Source organism: Gossypium hirsutum, chromosome A12 (genome assembly GCF_007990345.1).
Source record: "Gossypium hirsutum isolate 1008001.06 chromosome A12, Gossypium_hirsutum_v2.1, whole genome shotgun sequence".
Taxonomy (NCBI): Eukaryota; Viridiplantae; Streptophyta; class Magnoliopsida; order Malvales; family Malvaceae; genus Gossypium; species Gossypium hirsutum.
This window is the reverse complement of record NC_053435.1, coordinates 89,836,545-89,856,954: the sequence shown is the minus strand read 5'-3', so window position 1 is coordinate 89,856,954 and position 20,410 is coordinate 89,836,545. Positions and strand designations below refer to the sequence as shown.

Here is a 20,410-nt window from a genome sequence, read left to right as displayed (position 1 = left end):
AAACGTGCTTTCTTATAAGCGTAATTGCCAACCTCTAGTATAAGGGGTCTTTAAGTAGATGAACTTTCTATAACTTGAATCTAGCAACTCCTCATATACCAATTGAAACTCAAAATGCTGTTGATGTATAAGCTAAGTACTTAGAAAGAGTAATAAGAGAATGGACACTCATTCAGCACCAAATAAACATTAATAAACAAACAGGAAACGCAAGAGTTGTTTACACAGTTCTGTTTCCTTATGTCTGTGAAGCCCAACTCAATAAGAAATATTCACTAACTTTAACACTCGCAACAAATTACCCTAATCTATTACACAACCATGATAATTTTCTTCACCTTTACACATTAAAAAATAATACTTTCACCACTAAATTTGCTCATGTGAATTCAACAAGTAAAACCACAACAAGGTTTTACTATTAATATACATTAATCTAATAAAGTTTCTCACAAGAAAAAATTAAGTACTTATTCTCTTTTTACAATAACCTATACAAGAATTATATAAAATATTTTAAAACTTACAAACATAAGATTTATATCAAATCCTTGAATGAACCATATTATAAGATGAATACACTATAATAATAAAGAACAAGATAAACGTAGATTCTTGACAACTAAACAATCAATGTTGTAACTCAATCTAATAGGTGACTAAATATATTATTTAAAGCAATCTCCAAAATATATTTCCTCAAATCATATAATTTTAAATCATATAATTTTATTAATAGATGAAATATATCAATCAGTTAAAGAGTTTCACACTCCATTGACACTCAATTTCTACTTTTATATTTTTCAGCATTTTTCTTAGAAATTTAGACTCCATTTTGGGAGGGGGAATACACCCCAAATTGCGCCACCACATAAAAATTAACCCAAAATTTCCAAAACCATTATGGCGTATGAAAATAAATTAAAAATAAAATTAAACAAAAGTATTGAAACAATTATAAAATAAAAAGTATCTTTATTATTTCACTTGAAAAATAATCAATAGTATATGGTAATACTACCTTGGGACAGGAAGCATAGTATTTACTAGAAATTACAAAATAATAATAATAATAATAATAATAATAATAGCACTGAATCGGCCACCTGTAAAATGGCATCTGATACTACATACCAACTTTTTACTTTTGTGGTTTTAAACAACCCCTCTTTATTCTTTTCCTAATTTTTGCTTTCATTGTTTTTTGTTTTCCTGCTTCCTTCTCCTCATTTGCTCTCTTTTCCCCGTCACTTTACAAAGGCTTGCCATAAAGAAGAAATAATATAGAACAAAAAGGGATCACATCTGGGGTCTTGTCTGGACAACATAAACCTTACCATCCCTAATCACACCTTCAATATCTTGCGGGGATCTATAAAGTTCCTCTATAGCCTTTCCTGCCCCTGCAATACTAGACAGGATAGATTGTTGGAACTTGCCATCGTTTAGCAATGGGTCACATGAGTAATCAACCACTACTTTCTCTTCTTCATCCATGGGCACACTGCAAATAAAATCATTTGTCAGGAATGTTGAAAATTGGGAATGAATGAATGTTTTCAAGTACATAGCTTCCAATCTATATCTCCCAAGAACATAATGTTAAGACATTGATCACCATTAACTGAAAAAGGTTAGCAGAATCTCAACCCCTCCTTTCGGGGCACTAGTCTGACAAAATGAAAAACCGAAACAAACACAGAATAAATATAAACATCACTGTCTTTGTGCAGAGAGTTCGGAAAGAGATTACCTGTCATAAAGGCCAGCACCCGCGTAACCTTCTAGATCTTCACCATTTGAATCAGAGCGGAAGATAATGGAACGCCTTATGAAGAGAGCAATTGGTTTGCTCGGGTATCCCAATACCTGAAACGTTCTAGAAATTGTTAATGGATATGATAGCAGCATTGTGATCAAATATAGTTTTATTTCATTAATATGATAAAAAGGTCATTGTAGTGATAGCTTTCGTCTTCTGCTTGCATTACATTATTATAGTTTTATTTCAATAATATGATAAAATGGTCATTGTAGTGATAGCTTTCTTCTTCTGCTGCTTGCATTACATTATTAATTCCATATTTTTCAAGCTATGGTATCAAAATTTACCTAAAATCTCCAATTAAATCTGTGCAGACATGTTTTACCTGAGGAGAGCTGAGATTGCTTTTCTTGCAAACAAAACTCAAAGCACGACCTGGATAAGCTCCAACCAGAGTTTCTCCAAGTCCCTTCACCACCTACGTCATGGTGCAAATAATTCCATTTTATTTCCCCAATGAGCATCAAAGAAGATGATAACTGGTGGTACATACCTCAGCATAGATCTCTGATGAGTCCCCTGAAGAAGGATTAGTAGTATGGATAACAAATGCATAATCAGCATTGATTATTTCCTGAACCAGGACAGCCATGCATAGGTACTCGTGGTCTAGTTTGGCTTTCCTGGTGCTGAAATATGCTCTCTCATTCCATTTTGAGGCCCAGACCTTCGTTATAGCAGTCCATGCTTGCTCCCACCTCTGTTCACCTTCATCTCCGGGGCAAGGCATTCCAGAACTTAGCATCTTGGTCTTCAGCTCTTTCACCTGAAGGTTATAAGAAATTGAAATAAATCTGACTAGTTCCCTCCCAAAGAAATCTCTGATTCAAGACTATCAGCTTCTATCAAGAAAAGAAAGCACGGAAATCTTTCACAAAAAGGGGAAAAAAATTTCTGATTTTCATGGAGATATAGGTAATAGGGGGAGAAGGGAGATTTTTCTTGGTCAAACAGAGAACTGAACAGAACACTGTCACAAGCTATTGTGACTGCTTCTAATGATGCTACCAAGTAGGAAATGAAGGCTTAGCAGAAGAAACATCGTAAGCACAACAGGTAAAATGCATACCAATTCGGGTGGTGCTGCCAGTTGTAGAACCGTCTGACGAATCTCCCCAAGTGCATCAAAGTCTCCTTCTCCCAACTTTTTCTTCAAAATTTGCAACTTCTCAACCACCCTCTGAGAAATAAAGAGGAAAGAATGGGATATAACACCGGTCAGATAAGAGGACTATTTTGACAAGAAGAGAAGCTAAATACATATTGACACAACAGAACTATCTTGACAAGTAGAGGATCTGAATGTGTATTGACACAAGAGAACATATTTTGCATCAGCAATTTGATTATTTTTATTCTGGAATAATCTTTTTTTCCAATCCTTTGCAACTTTAAGTGCTCTAAGAATTTTCACACCCCAATCTGAAGCCAGAGTAGTTATATCAAATCCCATATCTGCCCTTTCCAGAGGTTTTTTTCCCCTAGTAATTTTAAAGATAAGTGTTAAGTATCCAACCTCATACCAGTTAGAAATAGGTGCAGGGCCAAATCCACATAATACTCCCCATCAAATGTAGCTCACAGGGCCTACACGTAGACAACCTTGCTAGGGGGCATCAACCTCACATGGGGTTAGGCAAGATTGACAACATGACCAAATTTGGGCTCTAATACCATATTAAGCATCCACTCTAAAACCAATTGACAATACATAGAAGCTATGCTACTTAGACTCGAGTCGGTGTTAGGTACGGGTCCAACAGGTGTGTTTAGGCTTGTCTAAGGCTTTCCATGCATTTAGAGGATCCTTAGAGGTTATATTCCCATATCTATATGTTAGACACGAGTACTTCAAAAAAAATGAAGAGGCTGAGAAAAGGGGCTCAACTTTAATATAGGACCAGAAGAAATCCAATATTTAACAAATATGGAATAACACTGGTTAATCTTTTCTTTTATTCCTTTCCATTTCATTTTTTCTTTTTTTTTTTTGGGGGGGGGGTGTTAATTAGATTAACTTGAATATCAATTATTTACTTGCGAGATTTGTTTCAGAATATGACATCTGGTCACACAACAATATAAATCCAAGAGCTTGAACCTTATTGATGCAAGCTCAAAGCTGCTGAACAAAATGGTAAACTTGAACCCCTGAATCAGGTCATTGTAAACTAACTGCATCTACAGAAGCATTAATAAAGCAGGGAGACAATATCCAAGTTCAGAATGAGAACAACCTGGTTTAGTTTATCTGCAAGAACCTTCTCAAATACTCCAAATGGAAGGGCAACTGATGTGGGAATCCCAACCCAAGATGGAACTTTTCCTTTTAGATATGAGATATTGCGTGATTTAGCACCGACCTAGAGGACCAAAAATGTCCCCATGCATAAATTAGACATACACCATTACAAACATAATTCAGAGCTATATCATGCAAGGAACTTTGAAAAGTTCAATCTTCAATTTCATTGCAACTCTGTAGGTTAAGAAGCAAAAAATAAAAGTTCGGATATAGAGTGAATAAGATTTTGCAAGTCTAACCATTTCAGGTGTAAATTCCTCTGCTGATATGGCATATTTACCACCAAACTGCTTTCTAACCAAAGTAATAGATGATGGACCATCTCCCTTCAAGTTACTTGAATCAGCTAGGTCACCCTCCTTCACCTCACTAAGTTAATGCATGAAAAAGAGAACAAAATTCAAATTACCTTTGCTTATGTGAAAACGAGAAATTTGTTTAGTCGTGCATCATGATATTTGATGGATTAGACATATTCATGATCAAGATAGAGATAGCACTACCTATAAACTACATCTGCAGATGAAGGTTTTAGGCGTAATAATTTCCCTTTGTTTGCTTGGAGGTCAGCCAGAATTTTAGGATCAAAGCATGTAGCAAAGCAAACCTGCAGTTGGTATTAGCCCAAATTTTTTACTTAGTTATCAGCTATGGAGAAGTATCAATGAACCAGGTAATCACCTTGCAATTTCTTGCTCGGACAGAAACATGTGATAAAACATCAGGCATGTCAGGTGTCAATACAGCAACTGTGCCATCTGGAATTTCTTCTTCTCCTTTTACACTTTTTGCCACTAAAATAGTAGGCCGGTCATAAGATTTATTCTGTACAGCAAGCAGCTCTTCTACAACATCAACATACCCAACAACTTCAACTGGACTGATAACCTGCCAACTGTCCCATGACATGACAACTTGCATTAGAAAGTCCCGGCTGTATAAAGTGACAGGCTCATATTTCTTTAATCCTATGCCGAAATCTGCTTACATGAATCAAGCCTAGGTATAATTGCATAAAATATTGTTGCACTGCCAGTATTTTCTAATAACTGAGTCAGTTAGCAGTCCAATGATTACATGCCTACCTTCCAAGATGAGCAGTCTCCCTAAGAACAGGATCAAGTCGATTAATAAGCGAAGATAAAGTTGCAGCTGATCCAGCACGGATAACTTCTTCTGTAAATATGTTGATCTGGAAAAAATTCAAAGACTCCACTTTATTTTCCAATTTTGGTTAATAAGTTTATCGTCAACTAACAGCGGAAAATTTAAAGCAAGCAATTATTGTTGAGATTTAAAGAGGTAATAACATACAGCCCATGGATCTACTTCAAGCAATGATCCAAGATATTCTGCTGATGGTTGCAAGATACGCTGGTACCACTCAGCCTTACTAGACAGTCCAAGGCGAGTTCTATCCAGTACTGACTTCGCGTACAGTGCCCAGTGAGCACTTTGACTATTGCACATGCTTATGGCATGATGCCATCCCTACAAGAGTAATGAAGTAGCAGTTAGCATCCATGATAGAGAACTTGTATGATGACAAGCCATAATTGAAGTGTTTCCATGGAGCTCTACAAACTCTCTTTTGCTAAGTACAACAAGACGGGCCCACCCATTCACATTAATATGCTAGCACTCAATTCTCAATATTAGCGACTAGAGGAAGGACGATTGATTTAGTAATCGATATCATTAATCAAAATTTCCCCAAGAAATATAAACTTAACACTGTATGACAAGGTATTTTACCTTCAAACAATAGATCAGATCCTCATTGTCATCAGATGAAAGTGCAAGGTTTTCTAGGACGAGAGTGATGAAGTACATGATTTTCTGCAAGAAGCACAAGAACCTAATCAAGCTTTCATATACAAAAATATATATAACAAAGACCCCCACAACATCATGCAATAGAGGTACATATCAGTAAGAGCATTGCACAGAAATACTAAATGTTTGATACAGCAAATATGGTGAAGACAACAGGATTTACCTCTGGTCCAGCATTGTTCAGCTCCTCATAAGCTCTTTCAGTAGCTGTCCTAACAGTAGAGTCAAGGGCAATGTCTAAAAACAATAGATCCTTCAGACGATCACTAGACTTCGACAACAATGGCTGAAGCTCTTGACGAGCCTCAAGTAGACCCTGTGAAAAAGGGGTTGAAAGACGATATGTCAGAGAAAATAAACAGGTAGAGTTATTCCAGATCTCCAATCAAATGCTACAAACCTCAATCAGGGCTTCTACATTTCTGTCTTCAACATGTTGAAGTATAAACTGAAGCAATTCCTGTTATAAGTGTAAGTCTAATTTATGGTCACCTTTTTTGGGAGGAAAACCTCACATTTGAAAGAAATCTGAAGATAAACTTAAACTTACTGGAATTCCAGAGGGCAAGCCAGCTACAGGGTTTATTTGCACCCCGACCATGAAACCTTCACCCTGCAAACAAGGAAAGTATTTGTCAAATGCTGACAATAATACACTGTCCAGACAATTTTACCTTCTTTCTGATATTACCTCTGCTTGGTAGCCCATGCAATTAGAAATAGCAGACTCAAGATCTGCACCAGAATGAACAGCCTATGCGTACATCACAATTAGAATGAAATTATTAATATAGTGCAACATCCTATATATGGCAAATGAAAAAATAATTGAAGAAAATTAATCCAGTATGAGAGAGTAGATAAACATAAACTTATGTCTAAAACAAGACAACAGGAATCTCTATGATAATGAGATAAAAGTACAGCCAAGGAACTTAGGACCAATGTATCAAGGATGCCTATCATATATCCTCCTTCACCATAACGGTGATGAAAAATCAAGAACATTATAATGAAGAAAACTATCAAGGTTTAAGAAGACAGACCTTCAAGGTTCTCATATAATGGCCAAGATCACGCAATAGACCATCCTTCTGATCTCTCCCAAAACTTGGGTCAGAATGGATAGCACGATCATAACTTAAGAGGCGTTCCTTAGTTATTCCATTCTCAGTTAGAGTCTTCCAGTAGATGCTAATGTCAAAGTCACTTTTAATATAGTCGATCAGTGCCTGCAAGCATATTTTCTTTTAGCTGGAGCGCTCTTGGTGAATTTTGACTGAATACACATCTCATACCTGACAGATTACAACGTCATCTGGACTAGTATTATTATGCAACTTCTGGTGCCATTCCTCCATCATCCCTCCCTTGCAGTCATTGTTCCTCTGAAATAGATAGATAAAACCCCATGTAAATATACTGTTAAATTGAAAAAAAAAAAAAAACCTGTTCTTCAAGATTGACCTGGATGACCAATATTTCATCCCTAATTCTTTGCCCCACATCCCCTTCACCTCCATGACCAACAGTAGACATAATCATGCGCAAAAGCTCGCGATGCTGTGGATGAGTAGTGTAAGTACTCTGGAGCAAGTCAGTGAGTCTATCCTGTGCCTTACTTATCTCCCTGCAGAACGATATACAATAACAACTACATTTGCATTAATAAAACTGTCATGCATGATAGCAAAAAAATTGTAAACAGAAGTTTCACTCATAATCTCAAGTCAATTAATCTCGTCTGTACCGTGGTTTCACATTGTAGTTTTTATTCCATATGAGCTGCCTCGTAGCCATAAACCTCATCCACACTAAGATCCCAGCCAGGCCCAATTCGCCAGTATCTTTGGCTTGATCCATTAAATCTGATGCAATATTAAACCTATAAAGGGAAATAGCAAGACTTATTCCTTGAAGAACAATGGACAGCTGAACATAATTAAACAGAACACAGAACTAGAAAATTTGGATATGCAGCTCATGCAGATAAGAAGTTAATCACAAAGCTTAAGTTATCCAGTGAAAATATGAGTTAACCAGATGAAGAACCATGCTACTGTTTCAGTTTTCATGGTTTAGTTTGTTTAGTCCATATTTTGTGTTCTAGTTCATTTTGAACTTAGTTTAGTTTATGTTTGATGTAATTTAATGGTGATAGAGCTGATCACCAGCTTTGTTTATGTTTGCAAGCAAAATCACCTAGTCCCTATGTAACTAGTGGAGTTAGGTAATGTTTAGGTGATGAATTTATTGTTTTTTTTTTACTAGCCAATGTCTGGTATATGTAATGGCTTTAAGCCTATGTTTCTTTTGAATGAAGTCATCAGATTTTCTTCTATATGCTCCAACACATTTCTTGCTTTCAATTCTGTTATGTTCTTTTAAGCTCAAAACTCATCAAACTTTAACTTCAAGTTTTTCTTCAGACTAAGCTTCATACTTCATCCGGATAAAGTGTCCCAAAACACCAACAATTGGTATCTAGAGCCAAATTCTTAGTGCACCTGTAGAACCATGTCTTCATCAGGATTCTCACCAGCGCCACCACCAGTGTTCAGTGGAGAAGGATACCACATTTGGGTGGTTAAGATGAGGACCTATCTCCAAGCATTTGATCTATGAGAGGTGGTCAACTCAGATATTGAACCAGCACCATTGAGAGCAAATCCAACAGTTGCACAGATCAGGCAACATGCTGATGAAAGGACTAAGAGGCACAAAGCTATGTCCTGTATTCAAAATTGTGTCTCAGATGTGATCTTTACAAGGATTATGGCCTGTGAGACACCAAAGCAAACCTGGGACAAATTGAAGGAGGAGTTCCAAGGTACTGAAAGAACAAGGCAACAGCAGCTTCTAAACTTGAGAAGGGACTTTGAGAACTTGAAGATGAAGGAAGAAGAAACTGTCAAGAAGTATTCTGACAGAATCATGGTTGTAGTTAACAGCATAAGGCTCCTTGGTGAGCAATTTGATGAGGCAAGGATTGTGGAGAAAGTGCTCTCTACCTTACCAGAAAGGTATGAAGCAAAAATATCCTCCTTAGAGGATTCAAGAGACCTAGCAAGCATCTCCTTAACTGAGCTCATTAATGCCCTCTATGCTCAGGAGCAAAGGAGAGCTAGCAGGATGGAGGAGCACCAAGAGGGTGCTTTCCAAGCTAAGACGAAGTCTGCTTCAAGTTCCTCAGCCTACAAAGGCATGAAGACCTCGAAAAATAGGCCTAAGCCTGATGCTGCAAGAGGAAGAGATCAACTCTGCAGATTTTGTAAAAGGCCTGGTCATCCAGAGGCCAAATGTTGGTTCAGACTAGATGCTGTATGTTAACATTGCAAAAAGAAGGGGCATGTTGAAAGGGTCTGCAAACAAAAGGGCAGACCTGGCCAGAATCAAGCACAATACAAAAATGTTGAAGCTCAAGTGGCTGAAGACAGTAGTGACCATGAAGAGTAGGTCTTTGCTGTTTCATGCTTAGTTGGCCAGAAGAAAGGTTCAAAAGGCTGGTTGTTGGACAGTGGCTGCACTAACCACATGTCACCTGATGCAACCATCTTTAAGACTTTGGATAGAAGTTGCACGACCAAAGTGAAAGTTGGTAATGAACAGTTCATAAAAGCTGAAGGAAAAGGGGCTGTGCTGATATGCACTCTTACAGGCAATAAAGTCATTCCAAATGTGCTGCTTGTGCCTGAGATTGACAGAAACCTTCTCAGCATTGCTCAATTGCTTGAGAAAGGTTATTCTGTTGTGTTCAAAGGTGAAGAATGCCAGATAAGTGATCCAAGTGGATCCAAGTTCATGTCAATCACTATGACTGTTAAATGCTTTGAAGTCAGCTGGCCAAGTGACTTACGCTCAGCTTGCATTGCCTCTACAGAAGATTCCAAGCTTTGGCACCAAAGGCTTGGGCATGCCAACTTCATATCAATGACTCAGATGATCAGTGAAGACTTGGTTGAAAACTTCACCAACTCTGTTGAGGAAGAAGAGGTATGTAAGGTCTGTCAATTGGGAAAACAAGCAAGATTGTCATTTCCTACCAATCAAGCATGGAGAGCCTCTGAGAAGCTGCAGCGTGTACACACAAATGTGTGTGGCCCCATGAAGACTGAAACATTGAATGGAAGCAAATACTTCATTTTATTTATTGATGATTACTCCAGGTATTGTTGGGCATACTTTCACCGGAATAAGTATGAAGTACTCTCAATATTCCAGAAATTTAAAGCTACAGCAGAAACTGAAACAGGTTGTAAACTCAAGACCCTTAGGTCTGATAATGGAATAGAGTATACTTCATCCGGATTTAATACCTTCTGTGATGAACCAGGCATTAGACACTAGCTCACCAACACTTATACACCTCAACAAAATGGTGCAAGTGAAAGGAAGAACAGGAGCTTGATGGATATGGCCAGATGTTTACTGTTTGAGAAGAATTTGCCCAATACCATGTGGGCTGAAGCAGTCAATACTACTGTCTACATTCAGAATAGGCTTCCAACCAAAGCACTTGCTCACAAGACACCTTTTGAGGTCTGGTTCGGGTTCAAGCCATCATTGGCTCATATGAAAGTCTTTGGTTGCCTATGTTACAGCCAAATACCAACTGTAAAAAGGGATAAGTTGTCCAAAAGAGCTCTTCCTGGTATTTTAGCCGGATATAGTATGGTCAAAAAGGGCTACAGGATCTTGGACCCTTTAACAAACAAAATTCAAGTAAGCAGAGATGCGATCTTTGATGAAAAAGGATGCTGGAATTGGGAAAAGAATGAGCCAGAGGCTGTTTCTGAAGAGCTGATGGCTGATCATGTTGAACCTAATCAAGTTAGTCCTGAAATGGACATTGATGACATGCCAGTCAGAGGCATTAGACCTTTGGCTGAAATTTATGAAAGAGCACAAGTTGCCATATTGGAGCCATGCAGTTTTGAAGAAGCTGAAGCTGATGAAGGATGGAAACAGGCCATGGTTGAAGAAATCAAGATGATTCAGAAGAATCAAACATGGGAGCTAGTTGAAAGGCCTACCAACAGAAAGATCATTGGTGTTAAATAGGTCTATCGAGCCAAACAAAATGCTGATGGCAGTTTAAACAAGCTGAAAGCCAGACTTGTTACCAAAGGCTTCAGTCAAAGATATGGCCTGGACTACTTGGAGACTTTTGCACCAATAGCCAGACTTGACACAATCAGATTGCTAGTTTCTTTAGCAACACAAAAGTAATGGGTCATTCATCAGTTAGATGTGAAGTCTGCATTCCTAAATGGCTTCCTTAAAGAAGAGATCTACATTGATCAGCCTCAAGACTTCGTTGTGTCTGGCAAAAAAAAAAATGGTGTACAGGCTTAAGAAAGCATTGTATGGCCTGAAACAGGCTCCTAGAGCCTGGTATGCTCGAATTGACAGTTACTTGGTCAGTTTGAGATTTAACAGAAGTGTTAGTGAGCCAACACTATATGTCAAGAAGAATGAAGCTGAAATACAGCTTATTGTATCCCTCTATGTCGATGACCTTTTGGTGACTGGAAGAGATCAAAACATGTTGGCTGAATTCAAAGCCAAAATGAAGGACATGTTTGAAATGTCTCACTTGGGGCTAATGACATACTTTTTGGGAATGGAGGTGCGCCAAGCAGAAGGAAAAATCTTCTTGGGACAAAGAACATTTGCCTTGAAGGTTTTGTCCAAGTTCTCAATGGAGAATTGTAAGCCAACAAGCACTCCTATTGCTGTTGGAATGAAGCTATCAAGCCAAGGAGATCATGAACCAGTCAATGAGTCTATCTACAGGAGCCTAGTTTGTTGCTTGTTATATTTGATAGCAACTAGGCCAGATATCTTGTTTGCTGTGAATATGTTATCAAGGTTTATGCATTTCTGTAATGTCCAGCACTTTCAAGCAGCAAAGAGAGTGCTAAGGTACATCAAAGGCACTCTTGACTATGGTGTGTTATTTAACAAAGCTGAAAGTTTGAAGTTGAGAGGCTATACTGATAGTGACTGGGCTAGTTCAAGTGATGATATGAAAAGCACCTCTGGATATGCTTTTACCCTTGTCTCAACCATGTTTTGTTGGAGCTCAAGGAAACAATCGATGGTGGCTCAATCAACAGCAGAAGCTGAATATGTTGCAGCTGTCAATGCTGTAAATCAAGCCATTTGGCTGAGAAAAATTCTAGCTGATCTTAACCTACATCAAAGGGAGGCAACAGAGATCTTTTGTGATAACAAGTCTGCTGTTGCAATTGCAAAGAATCCTGTCTTCCATGGTAGAACGAAGCACTTCAGCATCAAGTTACATGTGATAAGGGAGATGGAACAAGCTCAAGAAGTGGAGCTGATTCATTGCGATTCAGAGGAACAGGTTGCAGATATCTTCACAAAGGCCCTTGGTGTGTCAAGGTTTATAAAACTGAGAAAGCAACTAGGTGTTACAAGCATGGAAACTAAGGAGGAGTGTTGAAGTTAGTTCCCATGCAACACATGCAGCAACAAAGGTGGATATGCAACTCATGCAGATAAAGAGTTAATCACAAAGCTTAAGTTATCTAGTGAAAATATGAGTTAACCAGATGAAGAACCATGCTACTGTTTCAGTTTTCATGATTTAGTTTGTTTAGTCCATATTTTGTGTTCTAGTTCATTTTGAACTTAGTTTAGTTTATGTTTGATGTAATTTGATGGTGATAGAGCTGATCACCAGCTTTGTTTATGTTTGCAAGCAAAATCACCTAGTCCCTATGTAACTAGTGGAGTTAGGTAATGTTTAGGTGATGAATTTATAATTTTTTTTTTTTGACAAGCCAATGTCTGGTATATGTAATGGCTTTAAGCCTATGTTTTCTTTTGAATGAAATCATCAGATTTTCTTCCATATGCTCCAACACATTTCTTGCTTTCAATTCTGTTCTGTTCTTTTAAGCTCAAAATTCATCAGACTTTAACTTCAAGTTTTTCTTCATTCTTTATCTGGATTTATTACGTTGTTGCTCAAGTTTCAGACTAAGCTTCATACTTCATCCGGATAAAGTGTCCCAAAACACCAACAAATTTACATGTGAAAAATATAAGTCATCGACGGAAATTCAAAGATGACAGACTAAAATGCTGGAGTGAAATTTCAACCAAATATGAACCCTTTTTTTTCCTAAAGGAAGTATGACCCCATTAAAAAACACATGAATGAGCTAAAATGATGCACACCACCTATATATTGCTTAGACTCAAGTAAGAATGTCAAACGCTAGTATATTGGAAAAGAGAACAAGGATGCATGGATCCTTCATGCAATTATAGATAATAATTCCATGAAAATTAATCATATTATCATAAATAATATTTATTTATCATATATAATATATTTGTATAAAATATAAATAAAAATTTGTATTTTCATTTTTATAAAAATTTAATTTAAAATGTTTTATTTATCAAATCTATATTACTATTTAAATAGCTGATTGAGTTGGTGTCGCAAATTAATCTGACATTATCTCAATTGGAAAATGACTAAAAAATCATTATTTTTACAAAATAAGTTAAATCGTTAAGGGAAAAGAAAACTGTATTCACCAGCAACTAGAGCAATTCAATTAGTAAATTTGAAGAATCTGGATAAGCTTGGTAACTAATTTGGATAGATTTAGAATTTTTAATCAAAGTGAAGGTAAGGGAAAGGATAAAAGTGTATAACTACTTCTCTCACAGGTTACATCTAGGATTTTGTTCAGGCCCTACTGGTTCACAAAAGTAGGGTGCGTTCAAAGGAAACGAACAATCGGTACGCAAAAGGATGACATTAAATAGTTTTTATTTGAACTCAAGTAACTAGCTTTATCTGTAAGACTGCAACATGCCCGTAATGTGACAGGTTGTCCGCCTTTTCTAGGAGAGGAGTGAAAACTCTGTATGAGAAGGAATCCTATAGCCATTTCATTGTAGACTTCCAGAAGCTGATAGCAGACTATCTTAGTATTGCAAACTACAATAACTAAATTCCTGATAACAGTGCAATATCATAAATGAGCTGTAAAACCAAAATGAAGTCTACATCCCAGAAGGTCGCTGACCTGTGCATAAAAGACTTTTGTGCCTCACTCTCCATTTCAGCTATTCTATCCAACAAAACCTTTGAAGTACCTTTGCCATCACCAGCATCCTTATATTTTCAAGAAAAGGCCAGTTAATCATACAGGAATACACTGATTAAAAATAACATATGCAGAACATGGACAAAAAATTTTCCTGGTTGATATCATGAATAAGAAACAACCTTTTGATCTTGCTTGAATCTCTGGCTGAAGTCCACATAGAAGTCGGAGCCATTATGTTTTATCCACTTCTCTCCAGACAGAAGAACAAATGGCATCCCTTTAAAATTACCGTCCTCAATCTCCAACTCAATGCATTGAACCTAAAGATGATTTCAGGATATGAATACAGGAAAAGTTTTTTATAATACTTCATTCACAAGGAAAATATGATAAGATTGAAATCTACTTAGTGAACCTGTTTGGGAAGATCATCAAAAGAGCATGTTGAAAATGTTGATTCAGCAGCTCCACCTAAAGAAACTGAACCTGGAGGGAGAACAGTGCGAGGTGGTGGCTGAAAAATGTTTGCGTAAACTAGTCTCAGATTTATATGAAAGAAAAAGTGAATCAATTCCAAAGTCCAAAGTCTTCCTGAGGAGCGTAATAGTTAAAGGGATCTTACCAGCCACTCTCCAGCCTTTTCAGATAGAGCCCAGTGAAGGGTAAGCGGTTCTTCAAAATCACTAGCTATGTGAATCTTTATCTTATCAGCAGATTTGGTGACAAGCACCTGGAATATTCGGAAGAAGTCAAAACTTTAAAATATTTTCCATGTAAGCATCCCTAAAGAATGAAGGCAGTCAGAGAAACACTAGTTATCTTACCAAAACCTCCCTCTCACCAAATTTGTAAATTTTCTTGTTCATAACAAGGCTGCTATCCAGTTCAATTTTCTTAGCAAAGCTTTCAACTGCTGTCAATGGTTTTGGTTCAACTGTTATACTTCCTTCTGCAGATTTCACTGAATGCTTATTAAGAAGCACCATCAGGTCCCTCTGCTTGCGCTGAGTCCGTTGAGCACTAAAATATCTTTTGTTCTGCGGTGGCTTTGAAACCTTTGTCTCTATCTCTCCTTTAGTAATCTTCTTTCGAATTACATCAAGAGATGCACCTTTTTCTAGTTCGAATTGCAACTCTTTCCTTGCTTCATCAAATTCCCTCTGATTATAGAGACATTACTTTAGCCAGAATTTAGAACATGCAATGACTGAGACCTCCTAACCAACCTTTTAAAAGTAAATGGGCAATCACCTAGTCCAATTTGCTTTAATATAAAAGGGCTTTAAAACAAAAAAGGACTCAAAATATCCAGTTAGAAAGAGATTAGAAAATTACAAGCTGTTGCTCTGGGGAATAATTTGGCTTCCCTGCTTTCTCCCATCGTATATAGGATTGTATTTGGACAAGATCATCGGGTATCGCGTTTTTTTTTTCAAGAATAGCTGAGTCCTTAAATTCTTGCCCACCTTTTTTTGTTAGCTTTGTCCGAATGTCATCCACAGAAGTACCCCTGGCTATTTCCTCCAACAGCTCAGCACGAGCTGCTTCATATTCTTCCTATGAGAAGCGGAAGTTATTTGAGACAAGTGAAGAAATTGAAAAAATCCAGAAAAAAAATACTATTTCCTACATGTTCGGAATTTAAAGGAAGAAAGAAAGCTTTAATTCATGACATGATTGTTTGTGTGTGCATTTATAGATGACAATCCTGCATTTCTCTGAAGATTGCTCCACTGATTGAAAAGCCTAAAATGAAATAACAAGAAGAACCCTTCATACTTCTTAAATTCTAACTAAGGTATTGCAGCCAAAACAGTTTATTATCCAAAACTGGGGCATGCCAAAAAATTTTATCAGAAGTTGCACAATAAATTGCTCCACTCCACAAAAATATTCTGTTTAAAGCACATCAGTGGAGCTCTTTATGCAGTATATAATGAAAAATTAATAGTAAGTATTAATCAATTCAACGAAATAAGGAAACAACAAAAAAGGACCAGAAGAAGAAGAAATGGAAATGTAGGATTAGCTTTGACAATATGAACAAATAAACTATATAATTATTAAACTTATTACTTGCCTTCTCTTTCTCTCGGGTGTACATCTGTTTACCCTTTCGCTCCCACCTCAAATATGCTTGAATCTGAACAAGATCTTCAGGTAATGAAATATTTGAAATCAATGTCTCCTTCCGAGGTAACTTCACATGAAAGTTCTGACCATTATTTTTTATCCTACAAATGGAAATAGAGAAGAAAAAAGTGAAATCATTTTAAGTAGCCTTCTAAATGGCATGAACATAATAAAAAGAAACAACAGATACTTGCCATGTATTTCGGGCTTCATCAAATATAATAAACTCTATAGCTTGGATGCTAGGATCATCAATTTCTAACTTTAAATAGGAACTGGAGCCAGACTACAGAAAAGCAATTTGTAGACAAAATAAATTAGGATAGTCAAAAGAGAACTTTTGTGATTGTCTCATTTATTGGTTCTTACCTCCACAAATGGAGTTCGTAAGGCCTTATTCTTGTAATTTTTGGTCCCTTCCGGTTGACGTGAAGGAAGTACCCAGTTTCTGTCGAAGAAAAAGAGAGGGGGGTTGGGGGGGGAAGAAAAGAAGCATGGAACAGAGCTTTCTCAAACCGTGATAATGAAAATGAAACACAAGATAAACACTTGAAATTCACAACCAATGTAGACTCCTAACTGGTACAAGTGAACTTACTCGTTTCCATCGCATATCACACCCCAGTGCAAGAGTAAAGAGTCGCTACTGTAAATGATTCTAAAATTTACTTGTGTAATAGATCCTGAAGCAGGAGTACTAGCATCAACCTGCTCAATTAAAAAAGGGTGAATCTCGTGTAACTATAAGACATGAAGTAGCTAAAAATACCAAGCTAAGGTCAAGTGAACTAGTGGTTTATACGGAGTATATGGGGTAACTAAAATTATTTATAACCAAGCAATTACTACCTGCAATTCAGTAATCCCATCAACATTGAATCTTGCAAGGTGCTGCTGCATCAAAGTAAGAATGCATCAAAATTTTTAGATAAATAAAATAACAAATTTGTTTGCCACTGAATTTTGCTAGCACGTGCAAATTTCTGAAAATGGAAAGTGCTTCAGATATAATTTGTTTTCCTTCATACAACAAATAAGGAAAAAAAATGCTTCTTTATGCATCTCCACTCAAGAAAGAAACAAATACTTTTTTTTTTTTTTAAAAAGATATTTCAAGAAAATAAGGAGCAAGATTTTGATTCCAAAGAATAGTAAACGAAAATACTTAATCAATAAACTTATGTTTTATAGATCACAATATACTTGTTTCATGCAATTCATGGTAAGAAAACCTAAAATTGCTAGCCAAAAGAATCATAGTTTCCAAGCCCAAATGCTGAAATGTAAGTTGTAATAAGTAGGTCCTGGATTTCAAGACTTGGAGAATTACCAAGGGAAAGAATCCCTCGTCTTCAAACTTGAAAAAAGAAAAAAAAACAAAGTGAAACTAAGTTTGATAGAAGGTTTAAAACTAGCCTTATCTTCAAATTTTGAAAGTTTGATAGAAGTATTAATAAAACTAGCATAGCATGCACTGAGAACAACTGCCTCAATGGATAAACAAAACACAAACTGCAAAACAGTATTTTAGTTAGCAAAGCTACACTTTGTTTTATGCCAAAAAACACAAAAAAATATTGATCTTATAAATAAAGCTCAAAAAGTTAAAAATAACTGAGAAAATTCATCCTAAGGATAATTTTTATGTGAAGTCTATTGTTGCCAGACTATGCCCACTAGGGGATAATGTCTGCTTCAATGGTGATCTTCTCTGTCTAATGAATGGGAATTCTGCTTTGAAATTGTTCACCCTGCACCCACTCCAAGTGTATGCTTCAATGGGAATAGAGTACACAAGGGTGCAGATAAAGTACATTACATTGTCTGTCTTAGGGATCGGGGACTCCATGACTTTGGCACTAGATGTTCCCAAAATACGTACTATCAGGTCAGCTGAATTCAACAATAGGGGAAGATGTTCCTTGCTTATATAGCCACATTCCAACTCTTCGCTAGATGATATGTGCTAATTTTCCCCCTCAACACCACTGTCTCTGATGTTTTGGATCTGTACCAACCCTTGACAAAAACACAGTCTACACCTTTGTCTAGGGGGCTAGTGTTGAGGTGGGAAACCATCCCACATTGACTAGGTAAGCATTGTACTGTGGCTATATAGACAGGGATCACCTTTCCCTTTTATTGACCTATTGAGTTGCCTTTTCTCTAAAAGCCAACCATTAAAATGATCTTCACCTCTACCTCCATTATAGAGAGGCTAAAGAAATTGGTAAACAAGTCAGGAAGAAGAGCAAGAGAGCTAAAGTTGGGCCTATAAAGTACAGCTCTAAACAATATTTACCACCCATGCTTGTCAGCATGATTTCAAATTAAAGACAAGAAACTTACAGGTAATGCGAGAATCTCGCGAGCGCATGTGTATATATATAATAATATTTAATTATATAGAGATCCATTCTTTAACAAATTAACTACCATTATTGCCAAAGAAAAAAAAAAGAAGCAAAAGTAGAAATGCTTTTTGCCTCAGAAGCCAGATTAGCAGCTAATACGGCTTGAGGGATGAACGTAAAGGCCCGTCGGCTCCCCATGGCTATTTTCTGCTTCCTCTTACTTATCAATCTGTTGCCATAGAACTTTGTAGAAATCCAAGACCTGCGCTGCTGGGCCGAATTACTCAGGGAAGCATTGGCACAAAAGGATATGTTAGGGACGCCAGAAGAATTTTTGAGTTTGCTTTGATGCTTTAAAACCGCAGGACGGAGGAAGTGCTGCTGTATCAAAATCTGGCCAACGCAATTACTCATCTTCCTAGTTAAGACTTGGTATTCCTGAAGAATTGGATTCCAAACGTTACTTGAAAACTTACGTGAAAAAGTTCAACAAGCATTTTTTTCCAGAATGATGTAAACTCAAAAATACTAGAATAACATTGTTGATCGCATTATTTCCGAATTCATGACCGGAGCAAAAATGAAAGTGACGATCCAAGAAAACAAAACAATTCACCATTATACTTAATAATGACAATTCTTCGATAATTTCCCAAAAGAAAAAAGAATCAAATCAAATTTATGAAATGCAAGTAATAATATTAAACTAGTAAGATTGTGGGAATGAATTTAGAAAGAAATTACCTTGAAAGAGTTGAAGATCTGGATGAGAAAATTGCAGTGAATATACGATTAGATTCTGAATAAAAAAAGAAAGACTTGTTCTTTCCTTTTCTTTTCTTGCGATTAGCAAATGGATTAATATAAGTTTCAGTTGAGGCTTTAGCGCCAGCGAGTGGAATGTGGGAACTGTCGAAATTAGGCTTCCTTCATTTGTGTAAGGCGATTTATCATCATGGGTACACACATTGCAGGTTTCCCTAAGGACACGTACCAAAAAGTTCGGAATTGGGAATCGTCATTTGTCACGTTCCAAAATCGGATTCACGTGGGGTTCGTGAAAGGTGGCGACTTATATGATATCTTAAACTCTTTGGTCTTCTAAAACCTCAAATTATGTTGTTGCTCCTTGAATTATGTATGATTGTAGATTTAGTCTCTCTCTATACTTTTAAGTTGGTCTATTCTAATCTCTAGATACACATATCAAGTAAGCACTAAGTAAGGATTCAAATTATTACAACACAAACGAACTAAGAATTAGAATAATTATGAATTGGAACAATTCAAAATACGAAACTAACTAAGCGAACTAAAACTCAATACATGATAACAACTCATGATAGATTTAATTATGCATGGTTGGTCTCGGACCTAAGTACTTAAGTCCTCTCCTTTACCAACTCTCAATGGCTCGTGGAATTGATCAATTTTAGTCCTTATACTATTTGTACTTCAAATTTTCAATATTGATCCATACAGTGGCAGTCAAATCGTACTTGTGGTTTAAGTCCTACTATTAGTCCTATACTATGCATGAAATTGTACATTTAATCCATGCTCTCTAATTTGATCATTTTTAATCCTTATACTTTTTCAAATGTTGAAATTTCAATCTTAAGGCAAATGATAACACTATTAAATTCATAATTGTTTTTCTATGTATAAATCTGTGAAAATAACAAGTTGATATGACATTATATATGTGTTAATGTTTTCACCACATAATATTTTAGAAATAGAACTTAATAAATTTAACAACTATCATTTGATTAGGACTGAAACTTAAAAATTTAAAAGTATAAGAACTAAAAATAATTATATTAAAATACAAGGACTAAATCTATAATTTACA

The 20,410-nt window shown here is 36.5% G+C and overlaps 1 protein-coding gene across 1 annotated transcript; it reads right to left on the bottom strand.

Annotated features, from left to right (window-relative positions):
- Positions 1-961: 961 nt before the first annotated feature.
- LOC107928703 (alpha-glucan water dikinase, chloroplastic) lies at positions 962-19,458 on the bottom strand. The gene is made up of 33 exons (XM_041083034.1): positions 19,300-19,458; positions 18,688-18,993; positions 17,051-17,092; positions 16,800-16,909; positions 16,571-16,649; positions 16,396-16,487; positions 16,149-16,302; positions 15,404-15,625; positions 14,893-15,228; positions 14,691-14,798; positions 14,484-14,582; positions 14,248-14,388; positions 14,045-14,133; positions 7,720-7,854; positions 7,437-7,599; positions 7,268-7,357; positions 7,016-7,201; positions 6,661-6,723; positions 6,520-6,582; positions 6,370-6,429; positions 6,133-6,285; positions 5,889-5,972; positions 5,448-5,624; positions 5,219-5,325; positions 4,815-5,028; positions 4,637-4,740; positions 4,373-4,502; positions 4,066-4,191; positions 2,898-3,008; positions 2,322-2,594; positions 2,154-2,246; positions 1,757-1,872; positions 962-1,507 (listed from the first exon to the last, which is right to left on the bottom strand). The coding sequence occupies exons 2-33, from the start codon at positions 18,967-18,969 to the stop codon at positions 1,303-1,305; spliced, it is 4,407 nt and encodes a 1,468-aa protein (XP_040938968.1). The 5' UTR covers positions 18,970-18,993; positions 19,300-19,458; the 3' UTR covers positions 962-1,302.
- Between the last annotated feature and the right edge of the window lie 952 nt (positions 19,459-20,410).